This window comes from Chrysemys picta, chromosome 17, assembly GCF_011386835.1.
Source record: "Chrysemys picta bellii isolate R12L10 chromosome 17, ASM1138683v2, whole genome shotgun sequence".
Lineage (NCBI taxonomy): Eukaryota > Metazoa > Chordata > Testudines > Emydidae > Chrysemys > Chrysemys picta.
Genome location: NC_088807.1, coordinates 10542543 through 10562050, shown reverse-complemented (window position 1 = coordinate 10562050; position 19508 = coordinate 10542543). Strand labels below are relative to the sequence as shown.

The 19508-nt window shown below is 42.8% G+C and overlaps 1 protein-coding gene across 1 annotated transcript in view; it reads left to right on the top strand.

The window, feature by feature from the left end:
• LOC122173337 (E3 ubiquitin-protein ligase TRIM39-like) overlaps positions 1-19508 on the top strand; it is an 86680-nt gene that overhangs the window by 3593 nt on the left and 63579 nt on the right. The window contains exons 3-11 of the mRNA XM_065571843.1: positions 323-343; positions 5029-5049; positions 6071-6091; positions 6943-6963; positions 8524-8544; positions 11412-11432; positions 13224-13250; positions 16313-16333; positions 17613-17633. Of these exons, the coding sequence (XP_065427915.1) occupies positions 323-343; positions 5029-5049; positions 6071-6091; positions 6943-6963; positions 8524-8544; positions 11412-11432; positions 13224-13250; positions 16313-16333; positions 17613-17633 (195 nt within the window). The remainder of the gene's footprint in view (positions 1-322; positions 344-5028; positions 5050-6070; positions 6092-6942; positions 6964-8523; positions 8545-11411; positions 11433-13223; positions 13251-16312; positions 16334-17612; positions 17634-19508) is intronic.

The window sequence follows — 19508 nt, the reverse complement described above, 5'->3', positions numbered from 1 at the left end:
CATCTGAAGAAGTGGGTTTTTATGCCCACATAAAAGTTAGCCTTTAAGGTGCCACCAGACTCCTCATTGTTTTTGTGGATACAGACTAACATGGCTACCTCACTGACACTGTGGAGGATTGTGACTGGGTCTATTTCAGGACAGGGTCTATGGACAGGGGTTGGCAATTAGCATTGGGAAGGGGTGAGGGAACTTGACTGGGAGGGGTTCAGGCTGAATGATTTCTCACTCTGGATATTTCTTCTATTTCTACAAGCTATTATCTCAGCTTGCACATGAATATAAGTCCCTGTGTTGAAAAGTTCACTTTTGTCTTTCTCAGATAAACTAAGATTCTGGAAAGGTAAGTCCCCGCTGACTTTATTTGTTCCACTCACAGAGAATAACACCCTGGAAGTGATACCGTATTTTAATTTCTAGTACTCTCTGTGTCCTAAACTATGTTAAATGCATATTGTATTAGAGGGGGCGTCTTTGTAAGTTGCTGGGGGTGCTCGACCCCCGCTCCACCCCAGGCCCTGCCCCCACTACACCCATTCTCCTATCCCCACCTCCGCCTCTTCCCACCCTCTCCCCTGCCCATTCTGCTACCTCCCCCAAGCGTGTCATGCCCTCGCTCCTCTCCGTCCCCTTGAGCGCATCCTGAACACCACTAAAGAGCTGATCCTTGGCAGTCAGGCAGCGCTGGGGGAAGGGGAAGGAGCTGATTGGGGGAGCTGTTGGTGGCTGCTGAACACACACTATTTTTTTTGTGGGTGCTCAAGCCCCGGGGCACCCAGGGAATCAGCGCCTATGCATCATATAAACTATGTTGGCTGTATGTCATTCTGACTGCAAGCCTGGAACAGCACAACTTCTGTAAACCCCTTTAGTCTGTGCCTTGTGACCAAGAACTCCAAGTGGGGTTCGTGCTTGGGGGTACATAGACCATGCACAGCTGGAGGAGGAGTAGAGCTGGGTCAGGAGAGTTGGGAATAAGTGAAGCTGGGGATTGCAGAAATGATGTGTGATGAGTGGGCAGAGTTGATGAGAGGGTGGGAGAGCTGTGAGGTTGGGAAGCACAAAATGAATTGATGTGGGGCAGGGAGGAAGCACAGAACTAGTTGTTTTGATTTTAGGGAGAAGCTGGAAACTCTGCACAATCAGGCAGCACTTTACACCAATGTGTGAAATCTGATCTCAGCTGGGTTTTCTGGTGCTCCTGCACCAGGGGACAAAATCACCTTACTCACTATAAATATATGAGAGTCAGCAACACTTATTGTCACCCACACAATGGTGGTGACAGGAAGAGTTTGGAAGACAGGCCAAAAAACATGATTTAATTGTTTGTTTTCAATACCATTATTTTTGAGGGATTTATTTGTGATTTTTGAACTTCTTGCTTTGGCAATTCCATATTTGATTTGCCTAGTGAAAGTGGGTGTAAACAGAAATTGGAGCCACTGGGCATGAAAATTGCTCAGTGAACAAGAAAAAAAAGTGTTAAAAATGTCTGGCTATTCAGGGAAACTGGAATTGTTTGCAGATTCAGTAGAAGACTGGTCTCCTATACTGAAAGACTGGAAGGGAACAGAATGGCTAATGGTATGGGTGGTGAGAGAAAGTTGGTGTTTTTACTGAGTTTAATGGAGTCTTAAATATATAACCTCCTGTCTAGCCTATGAGCTCACATTAAACCCACAGACAAAACATCTGCTGTGTGGAGCTGTATTAATAATGGAGTTTTGGCACATTGGCAATTCCAAAGATCCTCCCCAAAAGAAATGATCTGTCCTATCTCAAAAAAAGCAAAATGGTCCATTTAGATTTTGACCATTTTTATATTTATTTTGGATAAAAAAATTAAAAGATTTTTTTTAATAAAAAGATGTTTTTAACTGAAAAATTGAAATATTTCCTTTAGAAAGTGTCATAATGAAACATTTTGATTTCTTCAGAACTTTTTTAAAGATTTTTTTTCTGACAAACAATTTAGAAAAACCAACATGAATTCCTGAAAAGTTGCAATGTTGCTGAATCTGCACATTTCAGACAAAAATGTTTTCACTACAAAATTTTGCCCAGTCTGATTGTGGAAATTCTACTATATTGATTATTCCCAAAGTCATTGGTTTCTGCTTTAATAAATGGAATCCAAACAAAAATGAAACCATTCCTGAATATATGGCTGAAATAAGGCTACTAACAGAGGATTGCAAGTTTAGAGAGTGTTTAAATGTTGCATTAAGGGACCAGTTATGTCTGCAAAATAAAGTGCAACTTTACTGCCCAGTATCAATGGCAATAGCTAGGGTTGAGTTCAATCTCTTTAGACTTCCCTTTCTAAGCTAAATAAAACTGCCTCCAGCCCCCACCAACAGCTGTAATGAAATTTCTGATTCTTCAAAATTAAAATAAAATTGTCCTAGTCACCTTTATAGGCTTCCCCGCCCGCCTCCGCCACACACACACACTCACAAGCACTCAGCAGTCTTTGGGGGCAGGGAAAATGGAAAACAGTCAAAAGAACCTTGTATAAACTTACATATAAGTCATTGAGCAACCCAAATCAGACATCAGGAATTTGGTTAATCCACAACTCCCACATAATACCGCATAGTCCACCCACCTAAAAGCCTGTTCAAAGGTTGTGTTAGATTCACTGATAGTCAAGGGATAGCTAGAGTGGCTCTCCTCTAGTGGTCTTCTCCAGTCCTGAAAAACTGTACCCAGATTTTATAAAACAACTCTGTTCCCTGGCAGCAGTGCTTGGGGAATGATATATAGCATAATGTTGGTGCTTGGTCTGATTTGAGTTCCTTTGAGCTGCTAAGGTAACAATACAATAGGTACGCAATTGCTGCAAATTTTGCAATACACTGATGATTCTCATTGTTGTCTCCAGCCTCACATACACTAAAACATAAATTTCTGGGCAAGTTCGGTTCCCATCCATACATCAAGTGATATGGTGTATTTCCAGGATCAGTGCATTGGATTCTTCCATCCTAAATGCAGGACTCTGCACTTGTCCTTGTTGAACCTCATCAGATTTGTATTAGCCCAGCTATCTTTTTTTCTGTACATAGTTTTTTAGTAGTTAGAATCATAGAAGATTAGGGTTGGACGAGACCTCAGGAGGTCATGTAGTCCAATGCCCCTTCTCAAAGCAGAACCAACCCCAGCAAAATCATCCCAGCCAGGGCTTTGTCAAGCCAGTCCTTAAAAACCTCTAAGGATGGAGATTCCACCACCTCTTTAGGTAACCCATTCCAGTGCTTCACCACCCTCCTAGTGAAATAGTTTTTCCTAATCTCCAACCTAGACCTCCCCCACTGCAACTTGAGACCATTGCTCCTTGTTCATCATCTGCCACCATTGAGAACAGCCTAGCCCCATCCTCTTTGGAACCCATCTTCAGGTAATTGAAGGCTGCTATCAAATCCCCCTCCCTCTTCTCTTCTGCAGACGAAATAATCCCAATTTCCTCGGCCTCTCCTCGTAAGCCATGTGTCCCAGCCCCCTAATCATTTTTGTTGCCCTTCGCTGGACTCACTCCAATTTGTCCACATCCTTTCTGTAGTGGGGCACCCAAAACTGGATCCAATACTCCAGTTGAGGCCTAATCATCACAGAGTAGAGTGGAAGAATTTCTTCTCCTGTCTAGTTTACAACACTCCTGCTAATATATCCCAGAATGATGTTTGATGGTTTTTGCAACAGTGTTACACTGTAGACACATATTTAGCTTGTGATCCACTATGACCACCCCACAGATCTCTTTCAGCAGTAGTCCTCCTTCGACTGTCATTTTCCATGTTGTATGTGTGCAGCTGATTGTTCCTTCCTAAATTGAGTTCTTTGCATTTGCCCTTATTGAATGTTATCCTGTTTACTTCAGACCATTTCTCTGGTTTGTCCAGATTATTTTGAATTTTCATCCTATCCTCCAAAGCACTTGCAACCCCTCCCAGCTTGGTACCATTGGCAAACTTTAGAAGTGTACCCTCTATGCCATCATCTAAATAATTGATGAAGATATTGAACAGAACTGGACCCAGAACTGATCCCTGTGGGACCCCACTCAATATGTCATTCCAGCTAGACTGTGAACCACTGATAAAGGCTCTCTGGGAAGGTTTTCAAACCAGTTACACATCCACCATAAAGTAGGTCCATCTAGTTTGTATTTTCCTAATTTGTTCATGAGAAGGTCATGTGAGGCAGTATCAAAATCCTTACTAAAGTAATTACATACCACATCTACCACTTCTTCCATATCCGCAAGAATTGCTACCCTGTCAAAGAATGCTATTAGGTTGGATTGACATGATTTTGTTCTTGACATGTCCATGCTGACTTACTTATCACCTTATTAACTTCTAGGTACTCAGTGCAATTCATTTAGCTCATGAGCATTTGGTATTTGCCCTACATGAGGACTAAACTTTTTTCTGATAGCAGTGTTATTTTGGCTTTCCCCCGAAGAGCTAGCAATTTCCCTGTACCCTCAAGCAATTGCAACTGTCCTACAATAATCATAGCCCTGTCAATGGACAAAAATATGATGATACAACCTATGAACTTTAGGAAAACTATTTTTTCTGTATCATGTTGCTATATCATGGAAACCTATTGGTCAAATTACCCCAAATTTGGATGTCTAACCAAGCCAGGTCCCCCAGATGGCACATCAGAATTCAAAACACTGCAAGGAGCTGGGTAGGGTTTTGGAAAGTCAAGCTATAACAGAAAGCTAGTCTAAACCTTAACTAAAGTGGACCTTGCAATCTGCTATAATAACTATTACCATTTTGTGCTTTTCTACACTCTAGGGACAGCAATTTTTGCTAACAAACAAACAAACAAACAAACAAACAAACAGTCTTGTTTCTTAGGGGTTTTTTTGTTTGTTTATCTACTTAATAATATTATTCTGACATTTTAACACTGAAAAAAGGAATAAATGTTATATAAATGTTGTTACACGGATTTCCTCTTGACTTTGTTGCACAATGACACTCTATATTTTGTTTGTTTGCCTAGGGTCAAAAAGAGGGGGGAAAGGTAAGATTGCATTGACTTTTCAACAAGCAAAACTATTATTATACAACAACAAGAAGAAACCCTCCCAAATGTTTTTGATCCTCCTTACACTTAAGACTTTCCCACTCATTGGTTAATGGGAATATAGTATTGGTTAGTAGATGGATTTTCTACTAATTTCTGCAGAGTTCTGTTAAACAATCCACCAAATCTGGAAACATATGCACACATTGAAAATATTGTTTTTTATTGTGCAAATTCATACAAAATGGAAGTGTTATTTTCTGTTTGAGCAGTTACACCAAGAGGGACAAACTTTACCCTCAGACTCACCTGTGCTTCAATGTAATTGAAGGTACAGGATCAACAGCAATGAACCATGTAGGTTCTCATCTCACCTGTGCTACCTCCCAACATAGTCTGTTACTCAGAAGTGAAACACACAGTGCAGTGATTAATGAGTGAATTGTTTCACAAGTTGAAGTTAATTTGAAGGGTTTATTAACATTATAGGAGAGAGATTGCATACTGCTATTTTTTCTATGATTAGTAAATGAAAATTTTGCTGGTAAGAAAGAAAGAAATAGCCCTCAATTTGCTGAATATGATTCTGTTCCTGCCATCAGCTAGTGTTATCAGAATTTGGTTAAAATCTGATCAGGTTTTGCTCCCAAGTTGGTTGGGTAACATTGCAAGCCTGGGAATAGTGGAACCCTGCAGCATGTCTGAAACTGGTTGCCATTTTCTGTATTTGATAGTGGGATTTTAATGGCCCTGTGGCAAGGAAACTGGGGGGCACCCAGTGTTTCTGTTGGTCTGAGGTGCGTTTTACACTTCTATTTGATAGTGGGAGGTTCTGCAGCATTTCCAGTGAGGGGAGCTGGATCAGAATATAAATTAAGGGGTGGGGTAGAATGAGAGGGTTCGGCAATGGGGGCTGAGGGATGCATGGGCAGCAGTTTTTCACCCTGGGAATTGCATCTCTGTTGAAACCAATGTCTGTGAGAAAACTACAAAGATGATTTGGTGATTTTTCTTTCAGTCCAAGTCCAAGAAGTGGAAGGTAAGTTTCCATTGCTTTCTGAACACTGACACCAAACAGAATAACGCTCCGGGAGTGATCACATATAATTACTTTCAGATGTCACTACTCAACACAGCCATTTGTTTTCTGCTGGGTTTTCTTTCCATCCAGATCAGTTCACTGGTGGTTATTAGGAAGGTGTGTGGCTTCTGGAGAAGGGGCAGATTCTGCCTGGCCTTGGTGCAGGTGCACAGTGTGAATGGGCAGGGAGTAAAGACCCCTCCCTCTCACGTGGCAGACTTTCAAGCCTTGTGTTCAGGGGAATACAGGCACTGCTTTGTCCCTACTCCCTTGGTGTGTACAGTGCCCCACAGGGGACAGGGACAATGGTTCTGCTCCCCCTGCAGCCCATATGCTGGATATTTTAGTAAATATGTCAGAGGAGTTTTACTTTATCAACTGAATTTATCACAGCGTGACAATAGAGCAAATGGGAAAAGGATTTTCACTGGTTACGATAGGGTAGAATTATCATCTAAACTGCACTCAAACAGCTCCGTAACCCCAGTGGTTCACTCCAGGTAGACAGGGCAGATACAGCCTGATTCTCCCCAGCCTCCAATGTCACAGAAGTCCATACTCAGGAACACCATAAGTTGAACCTTCTGTGGTTCAGAATGATGCATGTGTATTTCAGAATGATTGGCTGTAGATAATTGTGACTTTGCATGATGGATCAGGTCTCCTTCTGTCCCCTGACATGCCCTGTGCCCTGTTTGCTCCCTTTGCACTGTCTGGGCCATGGAAAGGGAAAGGAACAGTGCAGAGAATCTACCCCAAACTCCCTTTAGAAATAATAAATAAAGTTCCCATCTTGATTTTTCTTTCAGATGGAGTCCAAGTGACAGAGGGTATGTTCTCAGAATACTATTTTAAGAATGACATATTACCATATTTTCTTCAGAACTTTCATCCTAGTTCAACAGCAAGAATTTTTTTCCTTCTACCTTTTTCACTAGAACTCCCATTATACTTGCTGGAACCTAGATTAGCTCACAGGACGGCTAGTTAGCAAAGCCCATTTCTCCGAGTTTCAGAGTCTCACCCCCTCCTCCTCTCCCCATGCACTGGTGTGTGACAGAGGGAAAAACTATTTTACCTTTCCAGTGTATTTTGTTTTGTCTTATTTGGAGCTGGGTGGAGGCGGGGAGTTATGATTAATGGGTTTTTTTTCAACTTTTTTTTAAATGAAGTTTTATTAATCAGCACACGCTGTTTGCTGAAGCATAATGGTCTTTAGCTCCACAAAAAACTTCCGTGTTACAAGATGGCTGCCATCTTCTTTTGTTCTCAGTATTAGTGAAGCCCCAATGCCCTCAGTTACATAGACTTTTTGCAAGGGCATCTCTCAGGCATTGCTCTCACAAGGACTGAAGGCCCAACAGAGAAGGATGCCACCTCCATGTGCCTGTTCTTCCCAGGGCTCATCTTTGAATCCTGTCACCAGAGAGGCCACTGTGACATTTGTTATGGCACTTAGGACATACTTTGTAGCATTTGCCACAGCAGATTTGGTTGGGCCAGTATGGTTCTGTACCTCTTGAATTGGCTTATCATTGATGATTCAGAAAAATGCCTTAGTTAAAGTGAAGTAGGATCTCCACTCAGAAATATTTTGGCCCATTCAAAACCTTCTGTACATGGTTTATCTCATAGCATGTGTTTGAACCTAAAAATGTGTTAAATCATCATTTATGCTCATTGAGGGAATGGCAGAGCTCAATTCTGCCCTGGCAATTTCCAAGTGGCACATGGCCCCGTATGGACCCTAAGTGTAAATTAGTTCAGTAATGGCTGTGAGCTGATACTGTGTAGGGTTTGCCACATCATGTTCGATAAACCCAGTCTGGTTTTTGAGTCTCAGGTAGAGGTGGCTCCAAATGGGCATTTTTCAACAGAAAAGTTCACCTCTGTAGAACCTCTGATGAACCTCTTGGTGAGGGGAGTCTGTTCATTATGATCTCACTGGCTTATATAAGAGAACAGGAACCTGAGGTAACCAAACAAAAACTCTCTCAAATTTTCCACCAAAATATATCAATTTTCACCTAAAACCAAATCTTTTTGGTTTGGGATGTTTGTTTTTTTATGATAAATTCAACATTTTCTGTGTGAAACAGAACATTTTTGTAAAAAAACAAAATAACAGAAAACAAAACATTTTGTTGTAATCCTGATCATCCACTGAAAAACAGTTTCAAGAGAATTTTCAACTGAGCCTAATTTCAGTCTCTGAAATTAAACATCTAACTGATGCTTCAGGAATGTGTTGGATTACATGAAACTCGGATATGCATCCACCATCTATTTTGCCCCTTCTCAAAATATCCCAAGGACAGTCATTTTATTCTGTAGCATAAATGTGAACATAAAAATATGTACAAATCTAAATATTTGGATTTTTTTTTCAGAAATATCCGGGATCGTTGACAGTAAGTCTGCTTTGATGTCACACTGTTTTCACTCACAGATGATTTTATCATTATGGCTTTGTTTGGTTTCCTTGGTCCTGTGGAGAGAGACAGTCCGAGCCCTGAGGTGCTTTTGGCCTGAGAGAAAAGAATGGGATGTACAGTACAGAAGACAGTGTGTTTCACTTCCCCATCAGAGCTGTGCCCACCACCTAGGTGCCGAGCAACCTAAGACTTATCTAGATGAACAGTTAGTCCATGGCAAGATGGGTTATGAATCAAGAGTGCATTAGCTGTCCTTGTGGACCCTGATGGCACACACTAACGATTCCCTAATGTGCTTTGATCTACTCTACTTTGAAGCAGGAGTAGTTGAATGTGCACTAGGGAACTGATAGTGTGTGGCAGCGGGGTCTACACAGACACTTAATACATCGCCGGCTATTGCATTATAGATTTACATCCAAGTTTGCTGTGCACTAACTATTCATCCATAGAGAACAACCAGTACATGACATAGCAGGATATCATCCTTCGTTCCCCCTGCTTTGCATCTCCAGAGAGGGCCAAGTACATAGAATCATAGAATCATAGAATATCAGAGTTGGAAGGGACCTCAAGAGGTCATCTAGTCCAACCCCCTGCTCAAAGCAGGACCAATTCCCAGCTAAATCATCCCAGCCAGGGCTTTGTCAACCCGGGCCTTAAAAACCTCCAAGGAAGGAGACTCCCCCACCTCCCTAGGTAATGCATTCCAGTGTTTCACCACCCTCCTAGTGAAATAGTTTTTCCTGATATCCAACCTGGACCTCCCCGACTGCAACTTGAGACCATTGCTCCTTGTTCTGTTGTCTGCCACCACTGAGAACAGCCGAGCTCCATCCTCTTTGGAACCCCCCTTCAGGTAGTTGAAGGCTGCTATCAAATCCCCCCTCATTCTTCTCTTCTGGAGACTAAACAATCCCAGTTCCCTCAGCCTCTCCTCATAAGTCATGTGCTCCAGACCCCTAATCATTTTTGTTGCCCTCCGCTGGACTCTTTCCAATTTTTCCACATCCTTCTTGTAGTGTGTGGACACAGTATTCCAGATGAGGCCTCACCAATGTCGAATAAAGGGGAACGATCATGTTCCTCGATCTGCTGGCAATGCCCCTACTTATACAGCCCAAAATGCCGTTAGCCTTCTTGGCAACAAGAGCACACTGTTGACTCATATCCAGCTTCTCGTCCACTGTGACCCCTAGGTCCTTTTCTGCAGAACTGCTACCTAGCCATTCGGTCCCTAGTCTGTAGCAGTGCATGGGATTCTTCCGTCCTAAGTGCAGGACTCTGCACTTGTCCTTGTTGAACCTCATCAGGTTTTTTTCAGCCCAATCCTCTAATTTGTCTAGGTCCCTCTGTATCCGATCCCTACCCTCTAGTGTATCTACCACGCCTCCTAGTTTAGTGTCATCTGCAAACTTGCTAAGAGTGCAGTCCACACCATCCTCCAGATCATTAATAAAGATATTAAACAAAACCGGCCCCAGGACCGACCCTTGGGGCACTCCGCTTGAAACCGGCTGCCAACTAGACATGGAGCCATTGAACACTACCCATTGAGCCCGACGATCTAGCCAGCTTTCTATCCACCTTACAGTCCATTCATCCAGCCCATACTTCTTTAACTTGGCGGCAAGAATACTGTGGGAGACCGTATCAAAAGCTTTGCTAAAGTCAAGGAATAACACATCCACTGCTTTCCCCTCAACCACAGAGCCAGTTATCTCATCATAGAAGGCAATTATCCCTTTCTCCTCCCTTTGTTCTCCAAGATCTGCAGGTGCCAGGAATGGGAGGGCAGTTCCGGGGATGCATTATTTAGGAGTTTTATATTCCCAATTCTTTCCTGTGACACTGCAAGTTTGAGGGTGGGGTGAGGGGACATTAGTGGAAGTAGTGGAATATTTGTGGGAATGGGGATGGCTTGTGGGGATGGCCAGGGAGGGTGAGAGGGGACTCTACACCAGTGAACTGTTGGAGGTTCACCAGCTGAAGCAGCTATGAAACTGAGTTACTTTAATTGAATTATCTCGTTGGAACTGACCTCCCACTTGGTAAGGCAACACCCATCTTTTCATGTACACCTCTACCTCAATATAACGCTGTCCTCGGGAGCCCAAAAATCTCACTGCATTATAGGTGAAACCACGTTATATCAAACTTGCTTTGATCCACCAGAGTGCGCAGCCCCTCCCACCCCCCCGGAGCACTGCTTTACCGCATTATATCCAAATTTGTGTTATATCGGGTCGCGTTTTATCGGGGTAGAGGTGTACTGTGTATATATATCTTCCTACTGTATTTTCTACTCCATGCATGTGATGAACTGGGTTTTTAGCCCATGAAAGCTTCTGCCCAAATAAATTTGTTAGTCTCTAAGGTGCACAAGTACTCCTCATTGTTTTTGAGTTACTAATGCCGCTCCATTGCATTGTGGAAGGTTTTTTTGAAATATGCATGTAGCTCCATACACACCAGCACTGAAACAATGCAGTCACAGTAACTACTTAGCCCTGAAGATTGAAGGACAATTTGTGATGTTACCTCGTGCTCCACACAGTGGATTGAAGCACTTTTGTGTGTGGATGCAAGTTCATTTCAATAGATTTACAAGGAGACAAATGACATTTTGTATTCAAGCCAAGACCTAAGGTCTTACAGTACCTCAGTTCACACAGCTGGGCTGGTCAAGAAGATTTTTGGAACTTAATATTAATTATGTACTTGGGAATGTCTGAACTCTTTACTAGATGCAATGGTATTTTGTATATGGTATTTTCCCAGGTTTTATTACAAGTGGTGTGTGAATGTACTTAAACATGAGGCTTTTTTTTTTTCTTTTTCAGAAGGAAAGGACAATAAGAAGAGTAAGTTTGAATTGGTATCGGGACAGTTACATGTGGAGGGATACTATGTGCCTTCACTAAAACAATAACATTTTACTCAGTTTAATAGTGTGGGAGGTTTATAATGTTTAATGGATCCCAGTATAAATGGGGACAGGAACATACTGGGGACCTCTTAGCACCCTCCACAGGCATATCTACAGAAGAGGCTGAACGTGATTGATTGTGGCATAGGGAGTCTGTGAAACTGATGTGCTGGGTGTACTGGGGTCAGACAGGTTTCCACTCAGATATAGGAAACAGAGTATTGCTCAGGGTGAAGAATTTTCAATCTACTGCCAAGGAAAACTATTACTCTTTGGGCTTGTCTACATGGGGAGACTGACTGGCATAATTATTCTGGAACAGCTCCCCCTTTTGAACACTCGTCTTCTGGAAAAAAAATGTCTTTTCCAGTTTAGCTTACTTTATTTTGGAAGTGGATTAAGCTAAACTGGAAAATACCCTTTTTCTGGAAAAGATTGTCCACAGCGGGAGTTACTGCAGAATAGCTATAGAGCTTTAAATTCATACCCTACACTTTTTTGAGATAATTTCCTTGTGTAGGCAAGTCCTTATTTGGAAAGGTTTGGCCACAAGATTTGGTAGCAAGCCATTTTGCAGGCGGGACGTGTACAAGTTCTTTGCTTGAGTTCCTGCTGGTTTTATTCACTTCTTTAGTGGAGGAGCTTGTGGAACATAAGGCTACTGTGTTTTGGTGAGACCTATGCTCCTCATGGTTGGTGAAATCTTGTGAGGGGTCCACATCCATTGTTGGTGGAGATTGTTAATATGTTCCTTAGGGAGGACAAGTGGTCTGCATCTCTTACACAGGCCTCTCTTTCTAGGCCTCTGCTTAACAATCCTTCTCTTTAAACGTACATGTTTATTAATTTGTACCTACGCTTGGATCCACAGAGGGACTGAGGGGTTGTGACACTGAGGATCACAACACACCTAGAAACTCACTGGGATAACGATGGAATCCCCATAACCCTCAGTTAGACACCTAAGCTCCCTGCAGAATGCTTGGGGAGAGATGGGCACCTTAAAATAGGATCCACAAAAGCCAGCATGATAGGCAGGGAGTCCCCCAAGTCAGACAATGGGAGATGACAATGAGAGGGGTGTGTGCTAAACCCCACTCCTCTCACAAAGTCAGACATGTAAGTCCAGGCCTCATGGAAGTGTCAATGTCTGTTTGCAATCTGCAACCAGTTCTAGCTCTGCTCTATAGTACAGACTGACCTTGGTATTACTATGTCGCTCAGCGGTCTGAATAATCCAATTCCCTGAGAAATGTAGTTAAATTGACCTAACTGCCCCCTATGCACAGCACTACGTTGAGGGGAGGGCTTCTGCTGCTGACACAGCTATTGCCTATCATGCTATGTCTACACTACCACTTACATTGGTATAACTTACGTCGCTCAAGGGTGTTGGTGTCCCACCAACACAGCTACCACCGCTCACTGGGGGAGGATTAATTATGTCGATGGGAGAGCTCTCTCCTGTTGGCATAGAGCAGCTACACTAGAGATCGTACAGCGGCACAGCTGCATTGGTATAGCTGAGCAGCTGTAAGATCTCTAGTGTAGACATAGCCTTAGGGAGGTGGATTGACTATACCCCTGCGAGAGCTTTCTGCCATCAGCCTAGAGCATCTTCATTACAGTGCTAGAAGTGCAGCCTTTTAAGTGTGTGGGCATGGAGCTGAGAAGAACTTCTGTTTAGTCAATGAGAAATGTTCTCTCTTTCTTTCTCTTCATACAGGTGGGAAAGAAAAGCATAATGAAGAAGGTAAGGTTTCCCAGTATCCTACTTGCCCTTCAGCCAGGTCAAACCTCACTTGGTCATATGGAGAGAAGAAAAAGAAGAAGGCAGATAGATATTTTGTATGCCAGTTGAAGACATCTGCCACTGCAGTGGAAGGAGGTGCTTTATGGGAGTATTGAGCTTTTAACAGAGTGAATCCCTCTGGAACTGGAGATGCATCCATGTTGCTAATTTTCAAACTATTTTACTGGATTAGGTTGCTAATTGTAGAAAGTTGCTTTCTTCAAACACACACATGGTTTAAAGCTCTTTGTCAGCATTCATGTTGACACATTGGAGAGAGTCCAGGAGAAAACAGCAAAACTAATAGGTTTAGAAAACCTGATCTATCAGTAATGATTTTAAAAATTGGGCAGGTTTACTCATGAGAAAAGAAGACTGAGGGCGTACCTGATAACAGTCTTGAAATATATTATAGGTTTTTATAAAGAGGACAATGTATTGTTCTCCCTGTCCTTCTTGCAGCACAAGAAGTAATGGGCTTACTCTGCAACAAGGGATATTCGGGTTCTGTACTAGGAGAAACTTTCTAACTAAAAGAGTAATTAAGCTCTGGAGTAGGCTTCCAAGGGAGGTTGTAGAATTCCCATCATTGGAGGTTTTTAAGAACAGGTTGGACAAGCACATGTCAGGGATGGTAAAGGTTTACTTGGCCCTGCCTCAGCTGAGGGAGCTGGACTAGATGACCTCCTGAGGTCCTTTTCAGCTCTACATTTCTATGATCAGTGATAAAATGTGATATTAGCATAGCCTGCTATGTGACAGAATCCAACTTTCAGGAGCATTAAGGCCTCTAGGGATCTGGAGAAACTCCAGTTTAAGCACTTTTTGGGGGGCTACAGCGAAGGGGACTCAATGCCAAATATGATGTACAAATGAGGGGATGTGAGGCTCAGCTTTGCATTTCCGCAGTTCTTAGTTTCCCAGTTCTTAGTTTCCCACATTCTGAGCCAGTCTAGTGCCCCCTCCCTGAGGGTTACTCTAGTTACAACAGCTGCCATTGCCTCCACAGGACTGATGCAGCAGTTGGAGACTGGTGGGAAAACAAACCCCTGGCCATGCTCCGACTATCACGAACACACCCCCTAGTGAAGCACTCAAGGTTCGGGATGGTGTAGCAGACACTATGCTGGCTCTGTGTTATTGGAGGATCCTCCTACAATGGGCCAAACCTCCTGCAGCTGTCAGCCTTGTGCTGAGGGCTCAGCATAGAGCAGCCACACCACAAGGAATAATCTGGGTCTGTGTTGAGAATCTGCAGAATGGCCCCGCTTGGCAAAAGTCATTGACTTTAAGGCCCAGTTATGTTGAAGAGACATAAGAATGAGGGTAACAGGTCTTATTGTTTCCTGATCTTTCTATTTCCTTTCACTCCAGTGCAACTGGAGCTGGCCATTACAGAGATCCAAGGGGTGCGGGAAAGGTGGGCTATTATGGAAATTGGAAAATTCATAACAACATTAAACTTTTCTGATCCTGTTACTGCCTTTTCCCCCCCAGAACTACAAACTCTTAGGTCTGAAGTAGGTAAGAAAAAATGAAACTTTCATCCTAGTTCAACAGCAAGAATTTTTTTTCTTCTACCTTTTTCACTAGAACTCTCATTATACTTCCTGGAACCTAGATTAGCTCACAGGAGGGTTAGTTAGCAGAGCCCATATCTCTGAGTTTCAGAGCCCCCACCCCCTTCCCGACATGCATTGGTGTGTGACAGAGGGGGAAACTATTTCACCTTTCCAGTGTATTTTGTTTTATTTATTGGGAGCTTGGGGGAGGTGGGGAGTGACGATTAATGTGGGTTTTTTTTATGACTTTTTTTCTAAATGAAAATGTATTTATCAGCACGTTGTTTCCTGAAGGATAATGGTCTTTAACTCCACAAAGAACTTCCCTGTTACAAGATGGCTGCCATCTTCCCTTGTTCTCAGTATTAGTGAAGTCCCAGGTCCCTCAGTTACGGAGACTTTTTGCACAGGGCATCTCTCACTCATTGCTTTCACAAGGACTGAAGGCCCAACAGAGATGGATGCCATCTCCATGTGCCCGTTCTTCCCAGGGCTCATCTTTGCATCCTGTCACGAGAGAAACCACCGTGACATTTGTTATGGCACTTAGGACATACTTTGTAGCATTAGCCACAGCAGATTTGGTTGGGCCAGTATGGTTCTGTACCTCTTGAATTGGCTTATCATTGATGATTCAGAAAAATGCCTTAGTTAAAGTGAAGTAGGATCTGCACCCAAAAATATTTTGGGCCCATTCAAAACCTTCAGTATGTGGTTTATCTCATAGCACGTGTCTGAAACTAAAAATGTGTTTAATCATCATTTATTCTCATTGAGGGAATGGCAGAGCTCAACTCTGCTCTGGCAAATTCCAAGTGGCACATGGCTCCATAGGGACCCTAACCAACTGGTGTAAATTAGTTCAGTAATGGCTGTGAGCTGATACTGTGTAGGGTTTGCCACATCATGTTTGATAAACCCAGTCTGGTTTTTGAGTCTCAAGTAGAGGTGGATCCAAATTGCATTTTTTCCATAGAAAAATTCACCTCTGTAGAACCTCTGATGAAACTCTTGGTGAGGGGAGTCTGTTAATTATGATCTCACTGGTCCATATAAGAGAATGGGAACCTGAGGTTACCAAACAAAAACTCTCAAATTTTCCACCAAAATATGTCAATTTTCACTAAAACCAAATATATTAGGTTTGGGATGTTTGTTTTTTTATGATAAATTAACATTTTCTGTGTTAAGCAGAAATTAAAAAAAAATGTTGTAAACCCAATCATCCATTGAAAAATGGTTTCAAGAGAATTTTCAACTCAACCTAATTTCAGTCTCTGAAATTAAGCGTCTAACTGATGCTTCAGAAATGTGTTGGATTATAGGAAACTGGAATATGCAGCCACGATCTATTTTGCCCCTTCTCAAAATGTCCCAAGGACAGTCATTTTATTCTGTAGCATAAAAGTGAACATAAAAATATGTACAAATTTAAACATTTGGATTTTTTTTCTTTTTCAGAAATACCCGAGATCGTTGACAGTAAGTCTGCTTTGATGTCACACCGTTTTAACTCACAGATGAGTTTCACTCTCAGATGATTTTATCATTATGGCTTTGTTTTTCTGAGATAGTCTCCTCGATCCTGCAGATAGAGACAGTCTACTCCCTGAGGTGCTTTCTGCTTGAAAGAAAAGAATGGGATATACTGTACAGAAGACAGTGTGTTGCACTTCCCCATCAGAGCTGTGCCCACCAACGGGTTGGCCACCTAGGACTTGTCTAGATGAATAGCTAGTGCATAGGAAGCTGGGTTATGAATCAATAGTGCATTAGCTGTCCTTGTGGACCCTGCTGGCACACACTAATGATTCACTAGTGTGCTTTGTTCTACTCTGCTTTGAAGCAGGAGTAGTTGAATGTACACTAGAGAACTGATAGTGTGCAGCATGAGGGTCTACACAGACACTTAATACATGGCCAGCTATTGCATTGTAGATTTACACCCAAGTTTGCTGTGCACTAATTATTCATCTAGACAGTACAACCAATACATGACTGAGCAGGAGTCTATCCTTCCTTCCCCCTACTTTGCATCTCCAGAGAGGGCCAAGAACATGAATTAGCCCTTTCTCCTCCCATGGTCCCTTTGTTCTCTAGGACCTGTAGTTGCCACAAATGGGAGAGCAGTTCAGGGGACACATTATTTAGGGGTTTTATGTTCCTCACTCTTTCCTGTGACACTTCATGTTTGAGGGTGGGGTGATGGGACATTAATGGTAGTAGGGGACTATTTGTGGGGATGGGGATGTCTTGTGGGGATGGCCGGGGGGGAGGGGGGGAGAGGGGACTCTACACCAGTGAACTGTTGGAAGTTCACCAGATGAAGCAGCTGTGAAACTGAGTTACTAATGCCACTCTGTTGCGGTGTGGAAGGCTTTTGAAATGTGCATGTAGCTCCATACACATCAGCACTGAAACAATGCACAATAACTAGTTAGCCTTGAAGACTGAAGAACAATTTGTGATGTTACCTAGTGCTCCCCACAGTGGATTGAATTACTTTTCTGTGTGGATGCAAGTTCATTTCAATAGATTTACAAGGAGACAAATGACAGTCAAGCCAAAGCCTAAGGTGTTACAGTACCTCAGTTCACACAGCTGGGCTGGTCAAGAAGATTTTTGGAACTTAATATTAATTACGTATGTGGGAATGTCTGAACTCTTTACTAGATGCAATGTGTTATGGTATCTGCCCAGGTTTTATTACAAGTGGTGTGTGAATGTACTTAAACATGAGGCTTTTTTTTTTCTTTTTCAGAAGGAAAGGACAATACGAAGAGTAAGTTTGAATTGGTATTGGGACAGTTACATTCAGAGGGGAACTATGTGCCTTCACTATAACAATAACATTTACTCAGTTTAACAGTGGGGGAGGTTTATAATCTGGTACACAGTATATAAAATGGGGGTGGAAACATAGTGGGGACCTGTTCAGCACCCTCCACAGACATATCTACAGAAGAGTCTGAACGTGACTGATTGTGACATAGGGAGTCTGTGAAACTGATGTGCTGGGTGTACTGGAGTCAGACAGGTTTCCACTCAGATATAGGAAATAGAATATTGCTCAGGGTGAAGAGTTTTCAATCTACTGCCAACAAAAAACTATTACTCTTTGGGCTCGTCTACATGGGGAGATTGACAGGCATAATTATTCTGGAACAGCTCCCCTTTTGGACACTCCTCTTCTGGAAAAAAAATGTCTTTTCCAGTTTAGTTTACTCTATTTTGGAAGTGGATTAAGCTAAACTGGAAAAGACCTTTTTTCTGGAAAAGATTGTCCACAGCGGGAGTTACTGCAGAATATCTATAGACGTTTAAATTCATATGCTACACTTTTTTGAAATAACTTCCTCATGTAGGCAAGCCCTTATTTGGAAAGGTTTGGCCACAAGATTTGGTAGCAAGACATTCTGCAGGTGGGACATGTACAAGTTCTTTGCTCGAGTTTCTGCTGGTTTTATTCACTTCTTGTGGAACATAAGGCTACTGTGTTTTGGTGAGACCTATGCTCCTCATGGTTGGTGAAATCTTGTGAGGGGTCCACATCCATTGTTTGTGGGGATTGTTTATATGTTCCTTAGGGAGGACAATTGGCCTGAATCTCTTGCACAGGCCTCTCTTTCTAGGCCTCTGCTTAACAACCTTTGTCTTTACACTTACATGTTTATTAATTTGTACCTACGCCTGGATTCAAAAAGGGACATAGGGGTTGTGACACTGAGCATCACAACACCTAATTTTATGCACCTAGAAACTCACTGGGATAATGATGAAATCCCCATAACCCTCAGTTAGGCACCTAAGCTCCCTGCACAATGCTTGGGGAGACATAGGCACCTTAAAATAGGTTCCACAAAAGCCAGCATGATAGTCAGGGAGTCACCTAAACCAGACAATGGGAGACGACAATGAGAGGGGTGTGTGTTAAACCCCTCTCCTCTCACAAAGACAGGCATGTAAGTCCAAGCTTTAAGGAGGTGTCAAGGTCTGTTTGCAATCTGCAGCCAGCTCTAGCTGTGCTCTATACTACAGACTGACCTTGGTATTACTATGTTGCTCAGCGGTGTGAATAATCCAGACCCCTGAGCGCCATAGTTAAACTGACCTAACCGCCCCCTGTGCACAGCGCTATGTGGAGGGGAGATCTTCTGCTGCTGACACAGCTACTGCCTCTCACACTACGTCTACACTGCCACTTACATTGGTATAATTATGTCGCTCAAGGGTGTTGGTGTCCCATCAACATAGCTACCACCACTCACTGGGGGAGGATTAATTATGTTGATGGGAGAGCTCTCTCCTGTTGGCGAAGAGCAGCTACACTTCAGATCTTACAGCAGCACAGCTGCATTGGTATAGCTGAGCAGCTGTAAGATCTCTAGTGTAGACATAGCCTTAGGGAGGTGGATTAACTATACCCCTGCGAGAGTTTTCTGTCATCAGCCTCGAGTGTCTTCGTTACAGTGCTAGAGCTGCAGTCTTTTAAGTGTAGACCTGCCCCTAGGCACAGACACTGTTTGTTGCAAGGAACACCACAGGAGGAGATAATAGCAGCTCACACATTACTTTTAGCCCAGTGGTTAGTGCACTCACCTGGAATGTGGGATACCCAAGTTCAATTCCTGCTTCTTCCAAATGGGGAAAAAGGATT